Below are 27,236 nucleotides of genomic sequence, written 5' to 3'. Positions count from 1 at the left end.
AACATGACAATATAGTAATGTGCTCTTGTATTGCAGTCAAAATGGTACAAAGAACTGTTTAACCTATTCAAAATCTGATCAGAAATTCATTGAAGCAAGTGATGGTTCAGAGAATTTTATCAGTCAGCACACATTAACTATTCATTGCTCCTTTTAATATAGGCCTGTTGAAGATCCAAGGAGTTGGAGGGTATCAAATTTGAATACTTTCGAACTGCCTCTCAAACTTCACAAGATTGACCCATCTTTTCAAGAGTTATGTTAATTTGACCTGAAAATAACCTGAATACAAAAAATGTCTGAATCAATTACAGATATTTTCTAATCAACCTATCCAGAGATACTATTACACACTTCTGGGATTTTTAACTTCGGCATCTCCTCTTTAAGGATTCTACTAGTGCACTCTCTCAAGATCCTACAAGAGCGCCCTTAATCATACTCTCAGAGGTTTCTATGAACCTTGCATTGGCTTGGGACAAATCACGTGGACAACCACATTTAAAATTCACTCCCCTTGTTTTTCAACCTACCCTCATTTGTGTTTCCTTCAGCTATTGAAAGGCAGAATAAATAAATTTAAACCATTTATCTTTACTACCTGCAAGTAAACATACTGATTAATTCGCAAATCTAATCAAACTTTATATTGAATCAATTGATGTTATTCTCAACATAAATAAGGGCACCTGATAATGCAAATTAAGGTAAATGAATATAATCTAATAGCATACAACAGAAACACGGCTCCAAGGAGATCAAAACTGGGAATATAACATTCAGGGATATTTAGCTCCTTAGACAGCAAGGATAGAAAAGGTGGTGGGATATCACTGTTCATCAGAAATTAACTGAAGATATTTGAGAGGGACAATCTAGGCTCAGATGATGTAGAGTCCATTTTTGGCAGAGGTTAAAAAACAGAAAAGGAAAGAAGGGGAGGTGATGGCCTAGTGGTATTATCACTGGACTGTTACTCTAGTGATCTTGATGAGGTTTCTCAGGACCTGGGTTCAAATCCCACCACAGTAGAGGCATTCAATAAATATCTGGAATTGAGAATGTAATTATGACTATGAAACGATTGTCAGAAAAACTCATCTGGTTCACTAATATCCTTTAGGGAAGGGAACATCCATCCTTACGTGGTCTGGCCTACATGTGACTCCAGACCCACAGCAATATGCTTAACTCTTAACTGCCTTCTGGGCAATTAGGGATGGGCAGTAATGCTACTTAGCCAGCGACACCCTCATCCCATGAATGAATAAAGAAAGAAATAGAAAACATTACTTGGAGTAGTATATACACCCCCTAAACAGTAGCCATGCAATAGGAAATGCAATAAATCAACACATGCCAAAAGGAGTACAGCATTAATATGGGTGGTTTTAATGTTCAAATTGGAAAAGCTAACAATAACAAATTCAGAGAATGCATTATTGGTAGTTTCCTTGAGCCAACCAGGGAGTAGGCTCTAGAGTCTAGGATCTAGTAATGGGTAATGAGGCAGGTTTAATAAATAACCTCTAAGTAAATGATGCTCTAGGAAGTAGTGATCATAACATGATAGAATTTAATATTCAGTTTGACAGTGAAAAACGCTGGTCGGTAACAACTGTGTTTAATTTACATTAAGGGAATTACAATGAAATAAGGATGGAGTTAGCTGAAGTGAACTGGGTAGGAATGATAATATGACAGAATCCCTACAGTGTGGAAACAGGCCTTTCAGCCCAGCAAGTCCACACCAACCCTCCAAAGGGTATCCTACCCAGACCCATTCCCCTACATTTATCCCTGACTAATGTACCAAACCTACACATCCCTGAACACGATGGGCAATTTGGCATGGCCAATTCACCTGAATTGCACATCTTTGGATTGTGGGAGGAAACCCACGTAGAATGTGCAAACTCCACACAGACAGTCACCCAAGGCTGGAATCAAACCCAGGTCTCTTGCTCTGTGAGGCAGCAGTGCTAACCACCATGCCAGCTCAAGTAGTAATCAAGCACTGGTTGACATTTAAGGAGGTAATTCATGACCCACAACAAAAATACATCTCAGTAAGAAGGAAATATTCCAAGAGTGGGATAAACCAGCCATAGTTAACCAAGGAAGTTAAGGACAGTATTAAGTTGAGAGAAAAAGCATATAGTGAGGCCAAAGTCAGTGATAGTGCCAAAGACTCGAATAAATTCAGAATCCAGCAAAAACAGATTAAAAAGAAATTAGAGAGAGAAAAAAAATAAACTATTAAGTCTAACTAGTGAGGAATACAGAAACAGACAATGAGGTCTTCTTTAAATGTATAAAAAGGAAAAGAGTGGTTAAATTGGACATATACCCTTTAGAAAATGAATCTGGTGAGAATGTTTTGGGGAACAAGAAAATGGCAGAGGAGTTAAAAACATATTTTGCATCATTCTGTTCCATGGAAGATGCTTCAAACATTTCATCAGTACTAAAGAATATGGAGAAGGCATTAATTACGGTGGCCCAGTGGTTAGCACAGCTACCTCACAGTGCCAGGGACTAGGGTTTAATTCCAGCCTCAGGCAACTGTCTATGTTTGGAATTTACACTTTATCTCTATGACTGCTTTAATTTCCTCCCATAGTCCAAAGATGTGCAGGTTAGGTGGATAGGCTAAGCTACATTGCCTGTAATGACCAGGAATGTGCAGGTTAGGTGGATTAGCCATGGGAAATGCAAGGCCACAGGGATGAGGTAGGATGCTCTTCAGAGGGTCAGTGTAAACTTGATGGGCCGTATACCCTGCTTCCACACTGTTATGATTCTATGAAGTATTACTATCAAACCAATGATGCCAAAGGCTGATAAGTTCCCTGGCCCTGATGGTTTACATTCTAGGATCCTGAAAGAGATAGCCACTGACATAGTGGAAGCATTGGTTGTAATTTTAAAAAAATCCTTGGACTCCAGAAGATTGGAAAACTGCTAAGGTGACACACCTATTCAAAAAGGGAAGGAGTGAGTATAAGCTAATTAGCCTAACAATTATTATTGGAAAATTATTGAAATCAATTATTTAGGAAGTAACAGCAGAATATTTGGAAAATCATAATCTAATGAAGCAGAATTAGCATGACTGCAGGAAAGGGAAATCATGTCTTATTAATTTATGAGAGTTTTTTTGATGAAGTCTCAGCCAGAGTGGATTGAGTTGAACCAGCAGATGTGTTGTTTTTCAACTTCCAAAGCATGTTCGACAAGATACCTCACAAAAGGTTAAGTATTAAGATAAGACCCCACGATACTAGAGGTAGTATTTTGGCATACATTGAGAATTGGCTTAGAACAGGGAATGACGAGTAGGAATAAGGGGTTCTTTTTTCCAGTTGGTGACCTGTGACCAGTGAGATTCCACAGGGATCAGTGCTGGGACCACAACTATGGTCCACAATATATATTAATGACTTGGAGGAAGGAAGTGAATATACTGTAGCCAACTTTGCAGATGACAGAAAAATAGGCGGAAAGGCAGTTTGTGAGAGGGATACCAACAGTGTACACAGATTTATTGGCAGGTTGAATAATTGTGCAAAAAGATGACAAATAGAATTTAATGTGGGAATGTGCAAAGTTGTTCATTTTGGAAGGGTGAACAAAACATCAGAACATTATTTAAATGGAGAAAAACTGAAGAAAGCTGGAACACGAAGGGACTTTGGGGGTAATTATGCATGAAACACCAAAACCTAGTGCAGGGTGCAGCATGTAATCAAGAAGGCTAATGAAATGTGGACGCTTATTTCAAGAGGGCTGGAGTCTATGTAGAGTGTCTCACTGCAACCCTACAAGGTGCTGGTGAGATCACATCTGGCGTAATGTCAGCAGTTTTGGTTCCCTTATTCAAAGAAAAGTATCATTTATTGGAGGCAGTTCAAAGGAGTTTTACTCTAATGATCCCTGGTGTGGAGAGATTGTCTTCTGAGCAAAGACTAAACAGGTTGAAACTCCACTCACTTTAGAAGAACAAGAGATGATCTCACAGAAACATATAGGATTCTTCGAGTCTTGACATGGTTAATGCTGAGAGAATATTTCCCCTCATGGGAGAGTCTAGGACTAGAATTCCTGCCCCACCGAACTCATCTCTGCGTCCTGCCCCACCGAACTCATCTCTGCGTACCTTGACACCGTCCTGTCCCCCTTAGTCCAAGAACTCCCCACCTACGTTCGGGACACCACCCATGCCCTCCACCTGCTCCATGATTTTCGCTTCCCCGGTCCCCAACGCCTTATTTTCACCATGGACATCCAGTCCCTGTACACCTCCATCCCCCATCATGAAGGACTCAAAGCCCTCCGCTTCTTTCTTTCCCGCCGTACCGACCAGTACCCTTCCACTGACACCCTCCTTCGACTGACTGAACTGGTCCTCACCCTGAACAACTTCTCCTTCCAATCCTCCCACTTCCTCCAAACGAAAGGAGTAGCCATGGGCACCCGCATGGGCCCCAGCTATGCCTGCCTCTTCGTAGGATATGTGGAACAATCCATCTTCCGCAACTACACTGGCCCCACCCCCCACCTTTTCCTCCGCTACATCGATGACTGTATCGGCGCCGCCTCGTGCTCCCACGAGGAAGTTGAACAGTTCATCCACTTCACCAACACCTTCCACCCCGACCTCAAATTCACCTGGACAGTCTCAGATTCCTCCCTCCCCTTCCTCGACCTTTCTATTTCCATCTCAGGCGACCGAATCAACACGGACATCTACTACAAACCGACCGACTCCCACAGCTACCTGGACTACACCTCCTCCCATCCTGCCCCCTGTAAAAACGCCATCCCATTCTCCCAATTCCTTCGACTCCGCCGCATCTGCTCCCAGGAGGACCAGTTCCAAAAACGCACAACCCAGATGGCGTCCTTCTTCAAGGACCGCAATTTCCCCCCCCGACGTGGTCGACGATGCCCTCCACTGCATCTCTTCCACTTCCCGCTCCTCCGCCCTTGAACACCGCCCCTCCAACCGCCACCAGGACAGAACCCCACTGGTCCTCACCTACCACCCCACCAATCTCCATGTACAGCGCATCATCCGCCGTCATTTCCGCTACCTCCAAACGGACCCCACCACCAAGGATATATTTCCCTCCCCTCCCCTATCAGCATTCCGTAAAGACCACTCCCTCCGTGACTCCCTCGTCAGATCCATACCCCCCACCAACCCAACCTCCACTCCCGGCACCTTCCCCTGCAACCGCAGGAAGTGCAAGACTTGCGCCCACACCTCCCCCCTCACCTCCCTCCAAGGCCCCAAAGGAAACTTCCATATCCGCCACAGATTCACCTGCACCTCCACACATATCATCTATTGCATCCTCTGCACCCGATGTGGCCTCCTCTATATTGGGGAGACAGGCCGGCTACTTGCGGAGCGTTTCAGAGAACACCTCTGGGACACCCGGACCAACCAACCCAACCACCCTGTAGCTCAACATTTCAATTCCCCCTCCCACTCCACCAAGGATATGCAGGTCTTTGGACTCCTCCATCGTCAGACCACAACAAAACGACGGTTGGAGGAAGAACGCCTCATCTTCCGGCTAGGAACCCTCCAACCACAAGGGATGAACTCGGATTTCACCAGTTTCCTCATTTCCCCTCCCCCCACCCTGTCTCAGTCAAATCCATCAAATTCAGCACCACCTTCCTAACCTGAGATCTTCTTCCCGACCTCTCCGCCCCCACCCCAGTCTGACCTATCACCCTCACCTTGACCTCTTTCCACCTATCACATTTCCGACGCCCCTCTCCCAAGTCCCTCCTCCCTACCTTTTATCTTAGCCTGCTGGACACACTTTCCCCATTCCTGAAGAAGGGCTTATGCCCGAAACGTTGATTCTCCTGCTCCCTAGATGCTGCCTGACCTGCTGCGCTTTTCCAGCAACACATTTCCAGCTCTGATCTCCAGCATCTGCAGACCTCACTTTCTCCTCCTAGAATGTATATATTCAGATAAAGGGACACCAACATAAGACTAAGATGAGAAAAAGGTCTTCTCTCAGAGGGTCTTTGGAACACCTTGCCACACAAAGAGCTGGGAGCAGAGTTCTTGTGCATAATTGAGGCTGAAATAGGTAGATTCTTGATCAGTAGGTGAAACAAGGGTTACGAGGAAAGGGCAGGAATGTGGATATGAAGAATGTTGGATCAGCTATGATTCTATTTAATTAGTTCTTTGCATGATCCTATTTAATGGCAGAGCAATCTTGAGGGGCTGAACATCCTATTCCTGTTCCCATTTCTTATGGTCTTAGTCATTCTGCCTTACTCGGCATGGATGACCCACATTATATTCGTTACAGTAAATAGTGATGAGGTATTCTGCAAACTAGCAGATGTGGTTTTAAAACAAGTCTTTCATTTTAAGAGCAGTGCACAGTGACTTTACTTTTTAAAAAATAACACTAACTTTATCTTAATTCTTTTCCATAAAGACAGAAAAAAATCCTGAAAAATAATAAAAATTTCCTCAACACCTTTTTCAAAATTCAAGTTAAAGCAGCTGTAAGAAAAGAACAAATAAATAAAACAGGAAAGAAATAAACAATGCACGAAAGTGAATCATTCTTACTTGGACTACCAAAGTATCGAAGTAAAACGCCTTGAGTTGTGGCCTCTCCCAATTCATTTTTGGCCATGCACTGATATGTCCCTTGGTCAGATTCCTGTGCATTCTGGATCATCAAGGTACCATCATCTAGTAAATTCCGACGAATGTCATTTTTCATGTGTAATTCATGGCTTTAAAAAAAAATATGGATTTGAGCAGTGAACATGGCTTCAGATGATGCGTGAACTCTTCTGCTTAATTTTGGGTAGCATACAAAACAGCAGAGGAAAATTTGCAAAATTGGAAGCACATTTGATACTGAACTTTAAGCTGGCATGTTACTGCAGTGGAAATTGACTGTAAAGGTGAAAAAGTTCAGCTTAGACTTTTATCCCATTTAAGAACTAAGATATCTCCTAGACATTTTTAGGAGGGGTAAGGTCCCCACTGAGAGAGGTAAGATGCCTTTGCAATTCTTAAAAGTAGATATCAATGTGCTAAAAGGTACATTAACTTTCAAGTTCATTGGAAATGTCAACAGCCCTGTCAAGAGCAACAGTCAATAGACAAAATGAACTGTCAAAAACAACTGTAAAAAATGTTAAGGCATTTCAAACTTCTATTTTCAAAGATTTAAAAGGTAATGTCAAGAGCATGAGAAAAAAGTAATTGCTTGCTATTTAGAACTATCTGTTGAAATAAGCCATTACTAGATTAGTATTTCATGATACTTCATTCTCAGAGCAGGGTGTCTGCCATTTCAGAAAGTTTCACTGAAAGCTCCAGCTGGGTTTGGACTTTTATATGGGCTCCAAGAATGCTCATGATTTTATATATATTAACATATATCATCCACGTACAGTAAATTCAAAACTGTTCTGAAGGAGTCATATCAGTTACACTGTCAGATACTAGCTACTAGATGTTGTCAAACCTAAATTGCTCCAGCACTTCCCAATTTTATCTCAGATTAGAAGTAGCAACTGGAAGGGATCTTTCACCGATAAACTTTCTTGCTGAACAAGAATCTATCTATCTCTACCTCAAAAATATAATCAAGGACATTGCTTGCACTTCCTATTTGAGGAACTGTGTTCCAAAGACTCATGAACCACTGTGAGAAAAACATTGTCATCTCTGTCTTAAATCTTTAATTTTAAACTATTACCCTTGTTCTGGATTCTCCCAAAAGAGAAAACAAATTCACCCCGTCAAGACCCCTCAGGGTCTTAGAAATTTCATTCCAATCATTGCTTACTTTTCTAAACTCCCGTGATACAAGCCCAACCTGGCCAACTGTTCCTCATAAGACAAACAAGCCATTTCATTAATCTCGCAAACCTTCTCTGAATGTATTTACATCCTTCTTTAATTAGGGAGGCTAATGTTGTACAAAAGCACTCCAGATGTGGTCTTACCAATGCCTTGTATAACTGAAGCATACCTCCCTAGTTTTGTATTTAATTACACATACAATAAATTATACTGTTTTATTAGCTTTTCTAATTACTTGATGTACCTGCATGCAATGTTTTGCAATTCATGTACTAAAAAATTCAGATCCTTCTCATCTCTGAGTTCTGTAATCTGCCATCATTCAGATAATAGTGGAGAATTTCATATATGCTCACATTATACTCATTTATCAGGTCCATATCTGCTCATATAACCTAAACCTTCTTACATCTCTTCACAACATACTTTCCTAATGACCATTGTATTTAACAACTGATTCTTCAGTCTTTTCTTCCAAGTTATTTATATAAATTGGAAACATTTGAAGTACCAGCATTGAACTTGGTAGCATGTCACTCATTGTGTTTTGCCAACCAGAAAAACTTGCATGTATGCTTCCTCTCTGTTTTCTGTTAGATAGCCAATCTTCCAACCATGTCAATATCTAACATGTTTTACTATTACCTTCAATTTTCAGGGATGATCTTTCATGTGGCATCTTATCAAATGCCTCCCAGAAATCCAAGTAAAGTAATGCTCCTTTAACCATGGCAAATTACTTCATCAAAAAATTCTAATAGATTTTGTTTCAGAAAATCATGTGGCTCTGCTTGGTTACTTTAAACTTGCCTCAGAGTTCTGCTATAATGTCTCTATTTATGGCATTTAACACTTCCATGATGATATATGCTAATCTGACATATTTTCTCCTCATTTCTGTCTCACTTACTTTTTGAATTTGGGATGCTTTTAAAATATAATAGAACCTTCTCTGAATCTGGGAAACATTTTGTTAAATTTAAGCCAATGTATCAACTATCTCACCAGTCACTTCTTTCAAGGCCTGAGGATAAAGTCTATCAAGACTGGGAGACTTGTCAGCCTGCTCAACCTCCCTTGCAATTTTTATTTTTGACTTCTTCCCTCTGTTCAATTTCCTGATTTGTGGTTATCTTTGGGATGTTACTTGTGGGATTAATGGAAAAATCTTATTAATTGGCTGTCTCCTTATTTTTCTTTATTAAATCCCACATTCTTTAAAGCCAATACCACACTGTTACCTTTGAAACTTAAAAAAAAAATAACAACTTTTATTATTTATTCTTATGAGCTAAATCTTAAGTTATTTTGGCTAAGTATTAGTTTTGTTGAGTTTGTTTGAGGGCTTCTTGCTCGATTAACTAACTACCCAGCCCCTCTTACCTGATTCTAGTTCTATCTTACCACTCACCATTCCTGGAACAACTCACCACTCAGCAGATATCAGTTAAAGGCTGGCATCTTTGGCACACACGCTATCTTGGAATGGTCTCTCTGCTCCTGAACATAATGCCAATCCAGCATTGCCCCTTACCAGCAATGTAATGGCTTAGCTGCCATTAAACTATGCTGCTCATGGCTGACACTCTCTCGCACTGATACCCTTTTCTGTCACTCCAGTCACTATTTAACCAACAAGCCACACAGTTTACCTGTCTTTCGATAATCCGGTGTAAACACCATCTCAAAGTCACCATTATGCTATCCCCAAAGACCACTGTGGACCCACATCTGGTCATTGTCCAGTAAATGAACATCACATCACAGGCAAACAATTGGACAATTCCTAACATGGACTTTTAATTAAAGTATCAGCAAAAGTGAACACAATAAAATAAATAGATGCTAATGTTTGCTTCTGCAATATAAACCAAATGATGATATCATGGCCAATGACTATTTTTCATTCTGTGATGGTTGGCAGCACTCAATTCTCATCTGCTGGAACTGTGTGTTAATTAGATTAGATTACTCACAGTGTGGAAACAGGCCCTTCGGTCCAACAAGTCCTCACCGGCCCTCCGAAAAGCATCCCACCCAGACCCATTCCCCTACATTTACCCCTTCACCTAACACATAGCCATGCAAAATTGCCTGTAGCATGCTAAATTCACCTAACGTGCACATCTTTGGACTGTGGGAGAAAACTGGAGCACCCGGAGGAAACCCACGCAGACACAGGGAAAATGTGCAAACTCCACACAGACAGTTGCCTGAGGCGGGAATTGAACGCGGGTCTCTGGCGCTGTGAGGCAGCAGTGCTAACCACTGTGCCACCGTGCCGCCCACTAAGGCCTTGGCTGAGCTTCCTCACAGTCCTCATCCTCCTCAGACAACTGTTCCTATCCCCCCAGTTCCCTAGCAACTATCACATTGTCTCATTGCCTGTTCCAATTGTGCAGAATACAGCAGGCCAGAATGATGAGGCACACTTTATTTGGACTATACTGCAGCACCCCATTACACCAATCCCAACAGTGGAACTTTATCTTCAAAAGCTCGACCATTTGCTTCATCATCGTCCTGGTGAAAGTATGGGCAGCATTGTACCTGTGCTCTGCATCAGTCAGTTGGTTGAACAGTGATTGCCATGTTTGCAATGGGTAGCTGTTGTACCCAAGTAACTTGCCTTATAGGCCAACCTGGACCATCAAACACACTAAGTTTGACACATAGAGGTCGTGGCAACTATCAGAGTAATAGTTCACACATCTCCAGGTTCTGGTTACGGTAATCACCGATTGCCTGAACATTAATAGAACGGAGTCCCTTCCTGTTAATGAATTCTGCAGTATTGTGATAGGACCCTCTCAGCATCAGATGTGTATACAGTTCATGATATCCCGTACCTGGGGCATCCAGCTCTTTTCCCAAATTTTGCCACCCAGGCTGTAGCACTGTTTCCATCATCAGGAATAAAATGAACAGTATGATCTTGGAAACAGATGGCATCAGTTACTATCCTGATGCTCAGAGATCCCATGCAGGTCACCCATTACTCCCAGGCAGGAGGCCAGTCACGTAGAAATTCAAAGCAGATGTCACCTTCACAGACACTGGAGGAGGTTGGCCTCTCATTCCTACAGCTTTCAGGTTCTGCTGTACCATCTAGTTAAGTTCCATCAGTGTCCGAGGACATATGGAGAATGTGTCGACACGTCACCTTGCTCATCCCCATTAAATTAAGTCTCATAGAACCCCTCCAGTGTAGAGGCAGGCCAGTCAGCTCACCAAGTCCACATCGATCTTTTGAACAGCATCCCACCCAGACCTATCCCCCTTCCCTATATCTTCCATGGCTAACCCATCTACCTGTACACTATGAGTAATTTAGCATGGCCAATCCACCTAACCTGCACATCTTTGGACTGTGGGAGGTAATCCATGCAGACACAGGAGAAAGTGAAAACTCCACACAGCCAGCAACCTGAAGGTGGAATCGAACCTGGGTTCCTTGTGCTATGAGGCAACAGTGCTAACCACTGAGCCATTGAGCTGTTGGCACTCGAAAGACTGGTGCTCCTGTGGACTCCTGCATCCTGAGAGGCCCTGTGGTGTGAGCTCTTTATCAGTCTGTGGCTACTCCTTTGATTGTCATTGCCCCTTGGTCTTTTCGCATTCTCTTTCACTTTCTTAGGAAGACAGCCACAAGAGACCAACATTCCACCAGCGGTGGAGTTCCTGATTCTTGCTGGCAAAGATCTTTCTTGGGAAAATAAAGAACAAAACAGGCTCTTAGTGTTTAGAACGGTCAATGGTTGCATACCCTATGGATGAGGATTGAGCACACTCCTTCACACATTGAGACATGCTGCATCCTAAAAGCGAGGGTCGTGTTTCCAACATTCAGTCAGTTTCAGTTGCGCTAAGTTGGTGAAGATGTTGCACAAGCCGAGTATTCAACACATTACATCAAAAGGGACTGCCTACTGCACTATAATCCTCTTCAGAACCAGGTCCACTTCAATCACGAAAGATCACTGAATTCAGTAGTGTCTGTTTTCATAGTTACGTGACAAATAATGAAGTAATCACCTCCATCTCTGACAGCACCCTTTGAAATTTTACAATTTATGGTTGGTCTTTAGCCAGCATTCACTATTTTTTTAAATCACTGCTGCTCACATCTGCATCATCAAGTTAATTCCAATTTTCAAGGATTAATGGCATGGTACAAATTGGTTTTGACTAGCATTAATTCTGCATGCATTGCAAATAGATGGCGAAATGATTGCAAGTTAAATGTGGCTGCATTTGCAAATATATGCTTCATGAATTTGCCATGTAAGCCCCTCAACCATGTGAAGATTGTGCCTATGGCTTAAGGAATGGACACCCTCTGATTGACAGTGGCCCCGCTTAACTTAGAAGATTGTTGATATCTCAGTGTGCTGTACTGCAACATGTCCTCCAAACCCTCTCGCAAATAAGCATGACAATTAATGTGTCTGTTGGAAAAAGCATATCAATACAGCAGTACTCATAGCGTTCAGGGTTTGGCCAACTGGCTGAAGCACAAAATGTGCTCACGGTATGGTATGGTGTGGCAAGGTAAGGAAGTATAGATATTGTGAGGAAGCAGGTAGGCTCTGATTGCGTGAGCGTTGAGTAAGCAAATTAGCATCCTTAAGGTGCAGCCTTGTCAGTCTGTGAGGTAGGTGTCTTTTTTCCACACACATAGTGCCCTTTCAGCTACTTTTCAATGGTGGCCACTTTTGCATTCTGTAATGCAGGTCTGTATCTCCTAAGAGTCCTACAAGTGAATTGGAGAATTGCCAGAAGGATCCTGAGTGGATGCCAATGTTCGTGGACGAGGGGTGCATCTGTCTTGTGCCTGTGGATTGTACCCTGACTAACACAGAGGATCTTCACAACCTGTGACAAATTGACGTCGTCAGGTATCTGCTCTGACTTCCATGTCAAGAATTCTTGACATCAAACTTGCTCACAGCAGGTCGTAGGGTAGGAAACTGCATATTAAGCAGGAGATGTGCAGTGGTAACTTACTGCATGTGAGGATCCCATCTCCATGCCTGGAACTTAGTTAAAGATGCAACAAGTTGCTCCCAATATCAAGACAGATACCACCAGATATCTCACTCATTTCTGCGACATTTCTGCCATAGTCCATGGTGTTCAGACAATTATAAGCTTTTGCACTAAAATTCTAGCTAACTTTCTCTCATATTTTAATTTAACCTTGTTTTTTTCAGTCATAGCTGTGCTATATTTTGTCAAATCTTATTGTCCACACATTATTAGTAAGCATTTTTTTTCTTAAGTTTAATACTATTTTCAAACTATTTTTATTAACTACAGATTGTGGGTCTTCCAATTGATTTTTTTTTATCCTGTTGGAATAAATATAACTGGGTATTTAGAAATATCCCCTTGAATGTCTACTTTTCTATCTGTATAGACCTATTTCTTTGCCAGTTGTTATTAAATTTTATGACTTTGTTGAATCAGACCAGAGAACCTTTATATGGCCATACAAGGAACAGCTCTGGCATTTAATTTCAATTTTTTTCTGTGCACGGATTTCAATGATGACAGACCTGCAATTGCATTGTTGATCTCGAGAAAGATCTATAATTTTGTCAAAAAATCTGTGGAATTTCCCAGAGAAATGAGACAAATACTGAGTGCACTACTGTCATAGATCTCTGAGCATAATAGTATCAACAGCAGATTAAAAGGACACACTTCTCATTATGCCATTGCTGCAAAAATCTATAGGGCATAGCATAAATGCCAATTGTGAATTTTACCCACAGCCCTGATAGTCCTTCCATTTTAATATGATTGTATATCAGAAAGAAGACAGGAATGCTAAAACGAATATGCTAAGCTTCCTCAACCACCATGGAGCCCATGGGCTACAATCAATTCTATCGATCACATTTCACACTGTAAAAAAGGTCAGTATGTACATAACTCCTTTAAAACAGTGCTGTCACTAACTAAATTAATCAAAGTATCTACGTGCTGTTGAATTAAGACCGTAAGATCACAAGACATGGGAGTCAAAAGAAGCCATTCAGTTCATCAAGTATCTCTGCCATTCAATGAGTTCATTGCTGATCGGAAAACCAACTCCACTTTCCTATCTTTTTCTTCATAATCTTTGATTCCTGTACGGATTAAAAATCCATCTGAGCCTTGAATATACTTAAGGATACAGCCTCGACAGTGTTCTGTAGTAAAGAATTCAACAGATCTGGTATCCTCAGAGAACCAATTTCTCCTCATCTACAACTTAAATGAGTAACCCCTTATTCTAAGATTATGCCTTCTAGTCCTAGACTCTACCACAAGCAGGAATACCCTTTCCGCACCAGCCCTTTCAAATTCTAAGAATCTTGTAGATTTCAATAAGGTTGCCTCTCATGCTCCTAAACTCTGGTAAGGAGGGCCTAATTTACTCATCCTGTCTTCATAATGCAGTCTGTTCATAACTTGGATCAACCTGATGAACTTTCTCTGAACTGCTATTAATGCTAGTATATCTTTCCTTAGATAAGGGGACCAAAACTGTTAACTGTATTCCAGCTTTAGTCAGAATAGTGCCTTACATTTGTTTAATAAGAACTTTCTAATTTTACATTCTATTTCCTTTGAAATAAAGGCCAATTTCCCATTTGCCTTTCCTACTACCCATTGAACTTGCACGCGAGATACTTATGATTTATGAATGAGGACTCCCAAATCCTTCTATGCTGCAGCTTTTGGCAGTCTTTCCCCAGTAAAATAGTATTTCGCTCCTCTACTCTATCTGACAATACTCTATCATAATTCCCCACATATTCCATCTGCCAAGTTTTTCCCATTGTCTTAACCAGTCTATATCCCTCTGCAGACTCTTTTCCTTCCCAGCTAATTTTGTGTCATTACAATACACATTTGGAAGAATATCTTGTCCTTTTTTAAACCTAAGTGCACTGACAATAAAGTGACTAAATGTAACTATGATTTATCTCTTGAGAGGTTGGTACAACAAACACTCAATTAGTCTGTTCATCAGATGGGACCATAAACAGATGACTGGATCAGTTTGATTTCTCGAAAATCAAATACATGAACAGCATACAAGAAGAACCCTCATGAGATTAAACCTGTAATAGAATGATGAATGGAGAGACACCCTCTGGACATTTCATGATTAAATAGCATGCTGAAGAGCACAGCAAATAAATAGATCAATATGTGTGTGGTCCCATCGCCTATAGTTTGACTAATGATGGTTTTCTGACCCTATTGACATTTTATGAGCTGATGTAACTTTTTAAGGAAACAATTATGATGTTGTGCATTTAATTAACCAACCATCAATATGTTGCTCATTATAAAAACATGGATTTATTTTGATTTGAAAATGCAATCTGCTGTACTTAAACAAATTTCAACAAAAAAGAGTAACATATGTTCAAGTGTATGGTTTCATGGAAATATAGAAAACAGTAGTATGAGTGGGTCATTTGGTCTTTTAAGTCTGCTCTGCTTTCAACATGATCATGGATGTTCCCACATTCTCCCCCTGCATTTTGATCTCTTTTGCCGAGATATACAACTATATCTAACTCCTTCTTGAGAACAATGTTTTGGATTCAGCTGCTTTCTGTGGCAGAGAATTCCACATGCTCACCTCTCCCTGGATCAAGAATTTCTCCTCATCTCAGTTCCAAATGGCCTCTCCCATTTCCTTAGACTGCGACCCCTGGTTCTGGACTCCTCAGTCATCAGGAATATCTTTCCTGTGTTCTATCCTGTCTAGTCAAGATTCAATTTTATGGGTTTATATGGGATATCCCCCCACTCATTCTTCTAAATGCCAATGAATATAGTCCTCACTGAACCAGTCTCTCTTTATACCTTAGATGTGCCATCCCAGCAATCAATCTGCTAAAGACTAATTGAAGACTGACAGAGACCTCAAATAATATATACATAGTAGGAGAGAACTCAATAAAGGAATTAGGATGGCTAACAGGGAAAACTCGCCATTTGAATATAGAACTGGCTCAAAGGTAGCAGACAGAGGGTGGTGGTGGAGGGTTTTTTTTCCAGACTGGAGACCTGTGACCAGTGGAATGCCACAAGAATCGATGCTGGGTCCTCTACTTTTTGTCATTTACATAAATGATTTGGATGCGAGCATAAGAGGTACAGTTAGTAAGTTTGCAGATGACACCAAAATTGGAGGTGTAGTAGACAGCAAAGAGGGTTACCTCAGATTACAACAAGATCTTGACCAGATGAGGCAATGGGCAGAGAAGTGGCAGATGGAGTTTAATTCAGATAAATGCAAGATGCTGCATATTGGGAAAGCAAATCTTAGCAGGACTTATACACTTAATGGTAAGGTCCTAGGGAGTGTTGCTGAACAAAGAGACCTTGGAGTGCAGGTTCATAGCTCCTTGAAAGTGGAGTCGCAGATAGATAGGATAGTGAAGAAGGCGTTCAGTATGCTATCATTTATTGGTCAGAGTATTGAGTACAGGAGTTGGGAGGTCATGTTGCGGCTGTACAGGACATTGGTTAGGCCACTGTTGGAATATTGCAGGCAATTCTGGTCTCCTTCCTATCAGAAAGATATTGTGAAACTTGAAAGGGTTCAGAAAAGATTTACAAGGATGTTGCCAGGGTTGGAGGATTTGAGGAGAAAGTGAGGACTGCAGATGCTGGAGATCAGAGCTGAAAATGTGTTTCTGGAAAAGCGCAGCAGGTCAGGCAACATCCAAGGAACAGGAGAATCGATGTTTCGGGCATAAGCCCTTCTTCAGGAATGAAGAAGGGCTTATGTCCGAAACGTCGATTCTCCTGTTCCTTGGATGTTGGAGGATTTGAGCTATAGGGAGAGGCTGAACAGGCTGGGGCTGTTTTCCTGGAATGTCTGAAATTGAAGGGTGACCTTATAGAAGTTTACAAATTCATGAGGGGCATGGATAGGATAAATAGACAAAGTCTTTTCTGGGGTTGGCAAGTCCAGAACTAGAGAGCATAGGTTTAGGATGAGAGGAGAAAGATATAAAAGAGACTTAAGAGGCAACTTTTTCACGCAGAGGGTGGTACATGTATGGAGTGAACTGCCAGAGGATGTGGTGGAGGCTGGTACAATTGCAACATTTAAGAGGCATTTGGATGGGTATATGCATAGGAAGGGTTTGGAGGGATATGGGCTGGGCACTGGTAGATGGGACTAGATTGGGTTGGGATATCTGGTCGGCATGGACGGGTTGGATCTAAGAGTCTGTTTCCATGCTGTACATCTCTATGACTCTATGTCTCTATAAAAGGAGCCACGAAGTGCCTTTGGCAAACAGGAGTAAGGAAAATCCCAAGATGTTTTATATACATTTATATAAGAAGTATGACAATATCGAGGGAAAGGTAGGTCCTCGCAAGATCAAAGGAGGGAGTTATGCATGGAGCCAGAGGAAGTGGGTGAGGTCCTCAACTAACACTTTGCATCAGTATTCAAAAAGGAGAGGATGGATGGTGAATCTCAGGAGGGGCATGTCAATATTTGAGGGCATGTCAATGTATTAAAAAAAAAAGTTGATATTGGGAGTTTTGAAAAGCTTGTCAACTCCCAAGGTCGGAAAGGGATCTATCCCAGAATGCGAAGGAAAGCAGGTGAGAAAATTATGGGGGCCTTGTACTAAATCATTGCATCCTCTTTCGTCACAGGCAATGTTCCCAGAGGACTAGAGAAGAGCCAACATTGTTCCTTTGTTTAAGACATCCAACAGGAATAATCTGGAATTTTACAGGCCGGCAAGCCTTATGTTAGTGGTAGGGGAATGATTGGAGAAATTTCTTAGAATAGGACTATAGGGGAAATGTGGACTTATTAGCAAATAGACAGCAAGATTTTGGATGGAGAAGATCATGTCTCACAAACATCATTGAGTTTTTTTGAGGAAGTGACAAAGATGACTGATGAGGGTAAGGAAGTAGATGTTTATATAGACTTTAGCAAGGCCTTTGACAAGGTCGCTCAGAGTAGGCTGATGAAAAAGCTGAAGTGACATGGAATCTGCACTGAGTTGGTAAAATGAGTACAGGACTGGCTTAGTCACAGAAGAGAGAATGGGTTGGAAGGATGTTTTTCTGGTTGAGCATCTGTGACCGGTTATATTCCACAGGGATCAGTACTGAGACCCCTGTTGTTTGTAATATCTATAAATGATTTTGAGAAGAATGTAGATGGCCTGATTAGTAAGGATGACACAAAGATTGGGGGAGCTGCAGATAGTGAGGAGGACTGCAGGAGTTACATCACAATATAGATAGGTTGAAGATTTGGGGAGAGAAATGGCAGATGGAATTTAATTCAGACATATGCAAAGTGATGCATTTTGGGAGATCTAATGTATGATGGAAGTATACAGTAACTGTCACAATCCTTAGTAGCATCAACATGTCGAAGGAGCTAGGTGTACAAGTCCACAGTTCCCTGAAATTGACAACACAGGTGGCCAAGAATGACATATTGTATACTTGTCTTCATTGCTCGGGACATAAAGTATAAACATTTGCAAGTCATGTTGTAGCTATGTAGAATTTTAGTTAGGCTACATTTGAAAAATTGTGTACGTTTTCTGATTGCTAAACTATCAGAAAGATGTGGAGGTCTTGGAGAAGGTACACAAATGGTTTATCAATATATTGCCTTGTCTTGAGGGTATTAATTATGAGGAAAGATTGGTCCCTTTTCAGTTGATCATCAGAGGAGGATGGGTGACCTGATAGAGGTTTACAAAATTATGAGAGTCATGGATAGAATGGATAGTCAGAACATTTTAGCCAGGCTGGAAATGTCAATTTGTAGGATTCATTTTTAAGGTAAAAAGGGGGCAAGTTTAAAGCAGATATAAGAGGCAAGTTTTTTTTACGCAGAGGATGATAAGTACCTGGAATGTGCTGCCAGAGGTGGTGGGTGGACACTATTGCAATATTAATGTTTAAGAGGCATCTTGATAGATATATGAACAGGCAGGAAATAGAGGGATATGGACCACATAGAGGCAAATGGTTCTTAGTTTGGAAAGGCACCATGTGTCGGCGCAATCTTGGTGGATTGAAGGGCGCGTTCCTGTGCTGTACTTTTCTTTGTTCTAAACTTTTATTGCATGCTCTCCATACTTCGAAGGAGACTAAAACTACACACAACGCTCTAGGTTGGTTTCACCAAGGCCCTGCACAATTGCAGCAAAACACCCTTGCTCTGTACTTGAATCCTCTCACTATGAAAACCAATAAACCATTTGCCTTCTTCACTGCCTGCTGCACCAGTGTGCCTGCTTTCAGTGACTGTTGTACGAAAACCTACCACTTCCCCAATCTATTGTCATTCAGATAATAATCTACCTCCCAGTTTTTGCTATTGATTGAATGACCTCACATTTGTCCACATTATACTGTGTCTGCCATGCATTTGCCCACTCATTCAAGTTGTCCAAGTCACACTGAACTATCCCTAGATCCTCTTCACAGTTCACCTTCCAACCAAGCTTTGAGTCATCTGCAAACTTGAAGATATTATATTTAGTTCTCTCATCTAAATCATAAATATACATTGTGAATAACCAGGATCCAAGCATTGACATCTGTGATATCCCACATGTCACTGCCTGCCACTCAGAAAAAGACCCATTCATTCTTACTCTTTGTTTCCAGTTTGCCAACTAGTTCTCCATCTATGTCAGTAACTAAGCCCCAATCACATGTGTTTTAATTTTAAATGCCCATCTGTTTTGTGGAACCTTATCAAAAGCCTTCATGCAAACTAATTCTACTGGCTCCACCTTATCAATTCAATGAGTTACCTTCTCAAAAGAATTATTGCAGATTTGTTAAATGTGATTTCCACTTCCTCAATCCAGCTGTCTCCGTATGATCCTGTCATAGTTTTTCAAGTGCTCAGCTCTTATTAATTTCATAATGGATTCTACAACCCTACAACCGATGCCAGACTCACCAGCCCCTTGTTCTCTCTACCCCCATTTTTAAACAGTGGAGTTACATTCACTACCCTCCAAACTGTATAAACTGCTCCAGAAAGTGTAGAATTTTGGAAAATGATCAAGAATGCATTCACTAATTCTACAGCCACTTCTTAAAGTATGCTGAGATGTAGATTATTGGTTTCTGGGATTTATCAGCCTTTACTCTTATCAATTTAGCCAACACTATTTCCTATTAATACTGATATCCTTCACTGTCCCCATCTCATAGGTCCCAAAATGTTTGCGGCCTTTGTTAAGAGACAATTAAAGTTTGTATTTAATTGAACTGCCATCTCTTGGTCTGCAACATTTTTTCCCCTGCTTCTGACTACAAAGGACCTATACTATCTCTTTCTCTTCACATATCAAAGAAGCTTTTACAATCAGTTTGCATGCTCCTCATAAGTTACTCCTTTTCTCTATTTCCCCCCACGTGACCAATCCCTTTACCCTCCTTTGCCAAAATTAAAACTGCTCCCAATTTTCATGTCTGCTGTTTCTTATTGACCAATGGATATGCCCTTTCCTTGGATCAAATACAATCACTAATCTCCCTTGCTGGTCATGGTCAGACCACCTTTCTTGATTTATTTTCATACCAGATGAAATGAACAATTGTCACAGTTCATCCATGCATTCTTTAAATGTTTGCTATCCACTGTCAATCCTTTAACTAACATTTCCCCAGCTTGCATGACATCATAGTTTCCTTTATTTAGATTCCGGACCCTAGTCTCAGAATTGATTATGTAATTTTTCACCTTAATGAAAAACTCTATCATATTGCAACTACTCTTCCTCAAGAAGCCCAGCAAGATTGCAAATTATTCATTTCTCATTACACAGTGCCTAGTCTAGGATGGGTTGTTTAATAGTTGGTTCCTCTATATTTTGATCCAAATACCCATCTTTTACATATTCCAGGAATTCCTCCTCGACAGTATTGTTACTGATTTGATTTAGCTAATCTAATTACAGCTGACCTTTTTGCATGCATTTCCAATTTCCTGTCTAATGCTATCCCTAACTCTACCACTACAGTTTGGAGTTTATATACAACCTCCACTATAAATGTTTGCTCCTTGGAGTTTCTAAGCTCTATCCATATAGATTTCACTTCACCAGGGTTATTATTATTCCATTAATTTCCTTTTTAACCTTCAATGCTACCCAGTCTCTTTTTCTTTTTTGCCTGACCTTCCTGAAAATTGATTATTTACTTCACCTAAAGTCACATCTTCACAATTCCAGCTATATCATGTCCACTTATATCTATTTGCATAATTAAATCATGCACTTCATTATGAATGCTCCACTCATTAAGACATAAGGCTGTTCTTTTTGACATTCCAGTTCTGTTTGTATTATTTTGCATCGTGGCCCTGTTTGATTCTTGCCTTTGAATTCTCTATCACTTCTCTTATTTCCCAATCTGTTTTTGTTTTTGCCCTTGTTTCCTTCTTTTTTTGTCTCCCTGTATAGGTTACCAAACCTCTTCCACTGAAGTTTAAACCACACTAGCAAATACTCCTTATAGGACATTAGTTCTGGTCCTGCCCAATGTAACAGCATAGAGAAGACATCAGCTTTTCTATCTCTGTATTTGCAACACAGTAAACATAAAACCTTCAAAGGTACTCAAAATTGACCTCAATGGTTTCTAACCAGACTTTTGAAAAACCAATCCCAGATCCTGCAAATAATCAACTCCAGATACTAGTTTGTATCTTACAAAGATTTTTAAACACTACCTTAATCAGAACAAAATCCAAGCGCAGAAAAATCTAATTTGTCTATGCCTTAAATCCAAAACCTGGTTTTTTTTTTGCCCCTATTCACACAAAGACAGACAGACAAACAAACACAGGGATAAATAGAATAGCAAAATTGGCCAGATTACATGAGTGGTTTTCACAGTATAATGTTCCATGGGTATAGATGATGGCATCTTAGTTTTTTTTTTGAAGGTATCGATCAGAGTGAGCTTTTCAGTTCACTTATATAAAGTCAGTAACATTTATAACATGGTTTTGTCTTCTCTAGGTTTCCAAGAGCTGCTCAGGGAGGTTAGGCAGGGAGCTTTCAAACCTTCATCCTTTAGCATCAACAGCCAGATTTTTTCTTTCTCACAGAAGACACCAACCAAAACACAACTCAAACTCTGACCATTCCCTGACAGACAAACCAGCTCTGCCACAAGATCCCAGTTATCATTCAATATTTGCCATATGCTTAAGCTTTAGCTTAGATTCCCTACAGTATGGAAACAGGCCATTTGGTGCAACAGGTCCATACTGACCCTCCAAAGAGTAACCCACTTAGACCTGTTCGCCCACCCTATATTTACCCCTGACAAATTCACTTAACACTATGGGCAATTTAGCATGACAAATTCACCTGACCTGCACATCTTTGGATAGTGGGAGGAAACCGGAGCACCCGGAGGAAACCCACGATGACATGGGGAGAATGTACAAACTCCACACAGACAGTCGCCCAAGGTGGGAATCGAACCCAGGTCTCTGGCGCTGTGAGGCAGCAGTGTTAACCACTGATCCAGCATTAGATCTTTTCCAGACTAGCTGGAACCAATCCCCAGGTATTGACCATGTTAATAGATAACTGCTGCTATCTGTTTAAACATTATGCTCTTCTCCAGTGACAAAACATCTGCAGAACCTTGATCATTAACCAACTTTCAATAAACTTCCTGGCCTGGTCTCACGAATAAACAAAAGGTTGTTTGTTCAGTTTTTCCTTTTAGTACAAGCCATTACCCACAGTCCAAACATCATCTTTAACTCACATTTTCAATCTGCGATCACTACCTTTGAGGTTTGACTTATTAAATTTGCTTCCTAACTCCATGCATTCTAATTTTAGTGTCTTATCCCTTTTATAACCTATGTGGTTCGTACCGATGTGTACCATGACCACTGGCTGTTCACCCTCCAGAACGTCCAATTGCTACATGGAGATATCCTTGACCCTAGCACTCAGGAAGCTATTTACCATCCTGGAGTCTCAGTTATCATCAAATCTCCTATTACTACAGCCTTCACCCAATTACTCCTACATTCGTATCCAGCAAAGCATGATGTAACAAAACCAGAAATTCCAAAGAAACTCAGCAGGTCTAGAAGCATCTGTGGGAAGAATGCAGAGTTACCATTTCGAGTCCAGTGACTGTTCATCAGAATTGATGCTCACCAAAAAAAAACAGTATCCAAAACAATATGTCTGTTCTGCAGGGGAATGACCATAGGGGACTCCTGCACTACCTACCTAATCCTCTTACTCTGACTGCTGATCGTCTATTCCTTCATTGACTGTGGAGTCTTAGCCTGCATAGTGACCACATCTTTATGTGCTATACATGATCCATTCAGCCTCGCAGATGCTTCACATTGTACCCACTGTTGTTTGAAGATCTTAACCAATTTAAAACTCAGTTAAACTAATAAACAAATGCATATAACACAAACACATCAGGAGCTGATTGCTAATATTACCAGCAGCAATGTCAACATTTTGACCCCAAAAGCTATCAGTAATAAATAATATGCAAAACAAACAGCTTATTACAGCAGTAACTGGAAAAGGAGCAAGTCAAACAGTCAGGGCAGGCAGGTAGAAAGCAGAGAATGAGTTTGGACTAATAAAGTAAACTGCATTTATTTCAATGCAAGAGGACTAACAGGTAAGGCAGATGAACTCTGGGCATAATTGGCGACATGGAACTGGGATATCATAGTGATTACAGAGAAGTGGTTTAGGGATGGATAGGACTGGCAGCCTAATGTTCTAAAGGTATAGATGCTATAGGAAAGGTAGAAAGGGGGCAAGAGAGGAAGGGGAGTGACGTTTTTGATTAGGAATAACATTGTATCTGTATTTAGGAAGGATGTCCATGGGAAAATGTCCAGGGAAGTTATTTGGATGGAACTCAGAAATTAGCACCTTATTTCTGATTCAGTGCGTGGATATACTTACTACAGAAGGTGCAAAATTTGACGGACTCTTGGGAAATAAGGCAAGGCAGGTAACTGAGTTGTCAGTGGGGGAGAACTTTGGATCTAGTGACCACAATTCTATTAGTCTTAAAATAGTGATGGAAAAGGACAGACTGGATCCAAAACTTAAAGTTCTAAGTTGGAGGAAGGCCATTGATGAAGGTATTAGGCAAGAATTTTTAAAAGATGTTTGGTCGGTGGGGATGGATGTTCTTAGGTAAAGGGATGGTTGGGAAATGGGAAGCCTTCAAAAATGAGATAATGAGAATCCAGAGACAGTATGTCCCTGTTAGGGTAAAGGGCAAGGTTGGTAGGAATAGGGAGTGTTGTATGACCAGAGAAATTTTGGTTTTGGTCAAGAAAAAGAAGGAATTATGTCATGTATAGACAGCAGAGATCGAGTGAATCCTTAGAAGAAAATAAAGGCAGCAGGAGTTTACATAAGAAGGAAATCAGGAGGGCAAAAAGGGGACATGAGATAGTTTTGGCAACGAGTTAAGGAGAATCCAAAGGGATTCTATAAATGCATTAAGGGCAAAAGGGTAATAAGGGAGGGAATAGGGCCTCTTGAATATGAGCAAGGCCGCCTTTGTGTGGAACTGCAGGAGATGGGGGAGATATTAAACAAGTATTTCATATCAGTATTGACTGTGGTGAAGGATATAGAAGATAAAGAACATGGGAAAATACATAACATCATCTTGAAAAATGTTCACATTACAAAGGAGGAAGTGTTAAATGTTTTAAAATTCATAAAGGTGGATGAATCCCTGGGCCCTGATCAGGTGAACATTAGAACTCCGTGGGAAGCTAGGGAAGTTATTGCTGGGCCATTTGCTGAGATATTGGTATCATTAGTAGCCACAGGTGAGATGTCAGAAGACTGGAGGTTGGATAATGTAGTGCTACTACATAAGAAAGATGGTAAGGAAAAGCCAGAAAATTACAGACCAGTGAGCCTGAGATCAGTGGTGGGTAAATTGTTGGAGCAAATCTGAGGGATAGCATTTACATGTATTTGGAAAGGCAAGGACTGATTAGGGATAGTCAACATGGTTTTGTCCATGGGAAATCATGTCTCACTAGAGTTTTTTGAAAAAGTAATGAAAAGGATTGATGGGGCCAGAGTGGTGGACATGATCTATATGGACTTCAGTAAGGTGTTTGACAAGGTTCCTCATGATGGACCGGGTAGCAAGGTCAGATCTCATGGAATACAGGGAGAACTAGCCATTTGGATACAGAACTAGCTTGAAGGTAGAAGACAGAGGGTGATGGTGGAGGGTTGCTTTTCAGACTGGAGGCCTGGGACCAGCAGTGTGCCACAAGGATTGGTGCTGGTCCCACTGCTTTTTGTGATTTAAATAAATGAGTTGGATGTGAACATAGGAGGTGTGATTAGTAAGTTTGCAGATGACAGCAAAATTGGAGATGTAGTGGACAATGAAGAAGGTTACTTCAGGATACAACCTGACCTTAATCAGATGGGCCAATGGACCAAGGAGTGGCAGGTGCAGTTTAGAATGATAGAATCTCTACAGTGTGGAAACAGGCCATTTGGCCCAACAATTCCACACTGGCCCTCTGAAGAGTATCCCACCCAGCCCCATTCCTCTCCCCTACTACTCCACATTTGACTAATGCACCTAACCACCCTGAACACTATGGGTGATTTAGCATGGTCAATTCACCTAACCTGCACATCTTTGGATTGTGGAAGGAAACCGGAGCATCCAGAGGAAACCCACACAAACACAGGGAGAACATGCAAAGTCTACACAGTCAACCGAGGCTGGTAGTGAACCCGGGTACTTGGCACTGTGAGGCAGCAGTGCTAACCACTGAGCCACCGTACCATCCATAATTAATTTAGATAAATATGAGATGCTCCATTTTGGAAAGGCAAATCAAGGCAGGACTTATAAACATAATGGTAAGGTCCTGGGGAATGTTGCTGAACAAAGACACCTTGGAGTGCAAGTTCATAGTTCCTTGAAAGTGGAGTCCCAGGTAGACAGGATATTGAAGAAGGCATTTGGTATGCTTTCCTTTATTGGTCACAGCATTGAGTATAGGAGTTGGTAGGTATATTGCGAACATTGATTAGGTCATTTTTGGAATACTGCATGCAATTCTGGTTTCCTTGTTGTAGGAATGATGTTGTGAAACTTGATAGGGTTCAGAAACGATTTACAAAGAATGTTGCCAGGGTTGGAGGGTTTGAACTAATGGGAGAGGCTGAGTAAGCTGGGGCTATTTTCTCTGGAGTGTTGGAGGATGAGGGGTGACCTTATAGAGATTTATAAAATCATGAGGGGCATGGAAAGGGTAAATAGACAAGGTCTTTTCTCTGGGGTGGGGGAGTCCAAAATTAGAGGGCACAGGTTTAAGGTGAGAGGGGAAAAATTTGAAAGGGATCCAGGAGGCAATTTCTTCACACATAGAGTGGTGTGTGTACGGAATGAGCTGCCAGAGGAAGTGCTGGAGGCTGTTACAGTTGCAAAGTTTTAAAAACATCTGGATGGGTAAATGAATAGGAATGTAGGCCAAATGCTAGCAAATGGGACTAGATTAATTTTGGATATCTAGTCAGAATGGATGAGTTGGGCGGAAGGATCTGTTTCCCTGCTGTACAGCTCCACGATTCTACAACTGCTATAGAACTAAGCATTATGTTTTGGAAAATTTGGAACTGAGACCTTGGCTTCTAAAATGGAAGACTAGAAGTAGTCAGTATACTTACAAATGCATGCTACCATAATAATGGCATTCTTCCATGTATAACTTCTTCGTCACGGCAGTTGAATAAAGTAATAAAATAAGGTAATAGTGTTTTGTGCTCTATAAATATCAGTACAGAATATAAAGCAAAAAAGGAATGAACAGGATGCAGTAATATATGCAGTTTTAAGTGCACCTTCGTAGAAATCAAAGTCATCAAGATCAGTTAGTCTGAATCACCAAAACAATGAATACTAATGAGGAGAGATGTGAGCCATTTCCACAAGAGTAGAGAAAACTAAACGGTGATTTAGTAGGATTTTGACGGGGTTGATGGCTGATGCAGGAGTCACTGTGCACTGGGGACAAGCCAATAAATTTAATCGAGCTAATGTGTTATCTCTGTTCAAATAAATATAAAAACGACACAAAAAAAACAAATAGTTGTACTTGAACTCATTGTAAAATAACATATTGATCATCGAGAGTAACTTTGCAAATAGTTTACATTCATGAAACAAACAAGGCAAAACAGCAACAGATGCTTAAATAACCGCTTTAATTTCTGAGGAATTGACAACCTAAGTAGACTATATCCAGCTCTATAATGTGCTGTACCTG

The 27,236-nt window shown here is 40.9% G+C and overlaps 1 protein-coding gene across 3 annotated transcripts in view; it reads right to left on the bottom strand.

Annotated features, from left to right (window-relative positions):
- Positions 1-27,236, bottom strand: part of LOC122549088 (peroxidasin homolog) — a 589,463-nt gene that overhangs the window by 209,293 nt on the left and 352,934 nt on the right. For all 3 annotated transcript variants that reach the window (XM_087986415.1, XM_043688312.2, XM_043688313.2), the window contains exon 9: positions 6,617-6,786. In XM_087986415.1, coding sequence (XP_087842541.1) covers positions 6,617-6,786 — 170 coding nt within the window. The remainder of the gene's footprint in view (positions 1-6,616; positions 6,787-27,236) is intronic.

The sequence above is a fragment of the Chiloscyllium plagiosum genome, unplaced genomic scaffold, assembly GCF_037043375.1.
Source record: "Chiloscyllium plagiosum isolate Xiang-an unplaced genomic scaffold, Cpla_swu_hap1 HiC_scaffold_4, whole genome shotgun sequence".
Taxonomy (NCBI): domain Eukaryota; kingdom Metazoa; phylum Chordata; class Chondrichthyes; order Orectolobiformes; family Hemiscylliidae; genus Chiloscyllium; species Chiloscyllium plagiosum.
The sequence above is the reverse complement of the archived record's forward strand: the minus strand, read 5'-3'. Positions and strand labels throughout refer to the sequence as shown.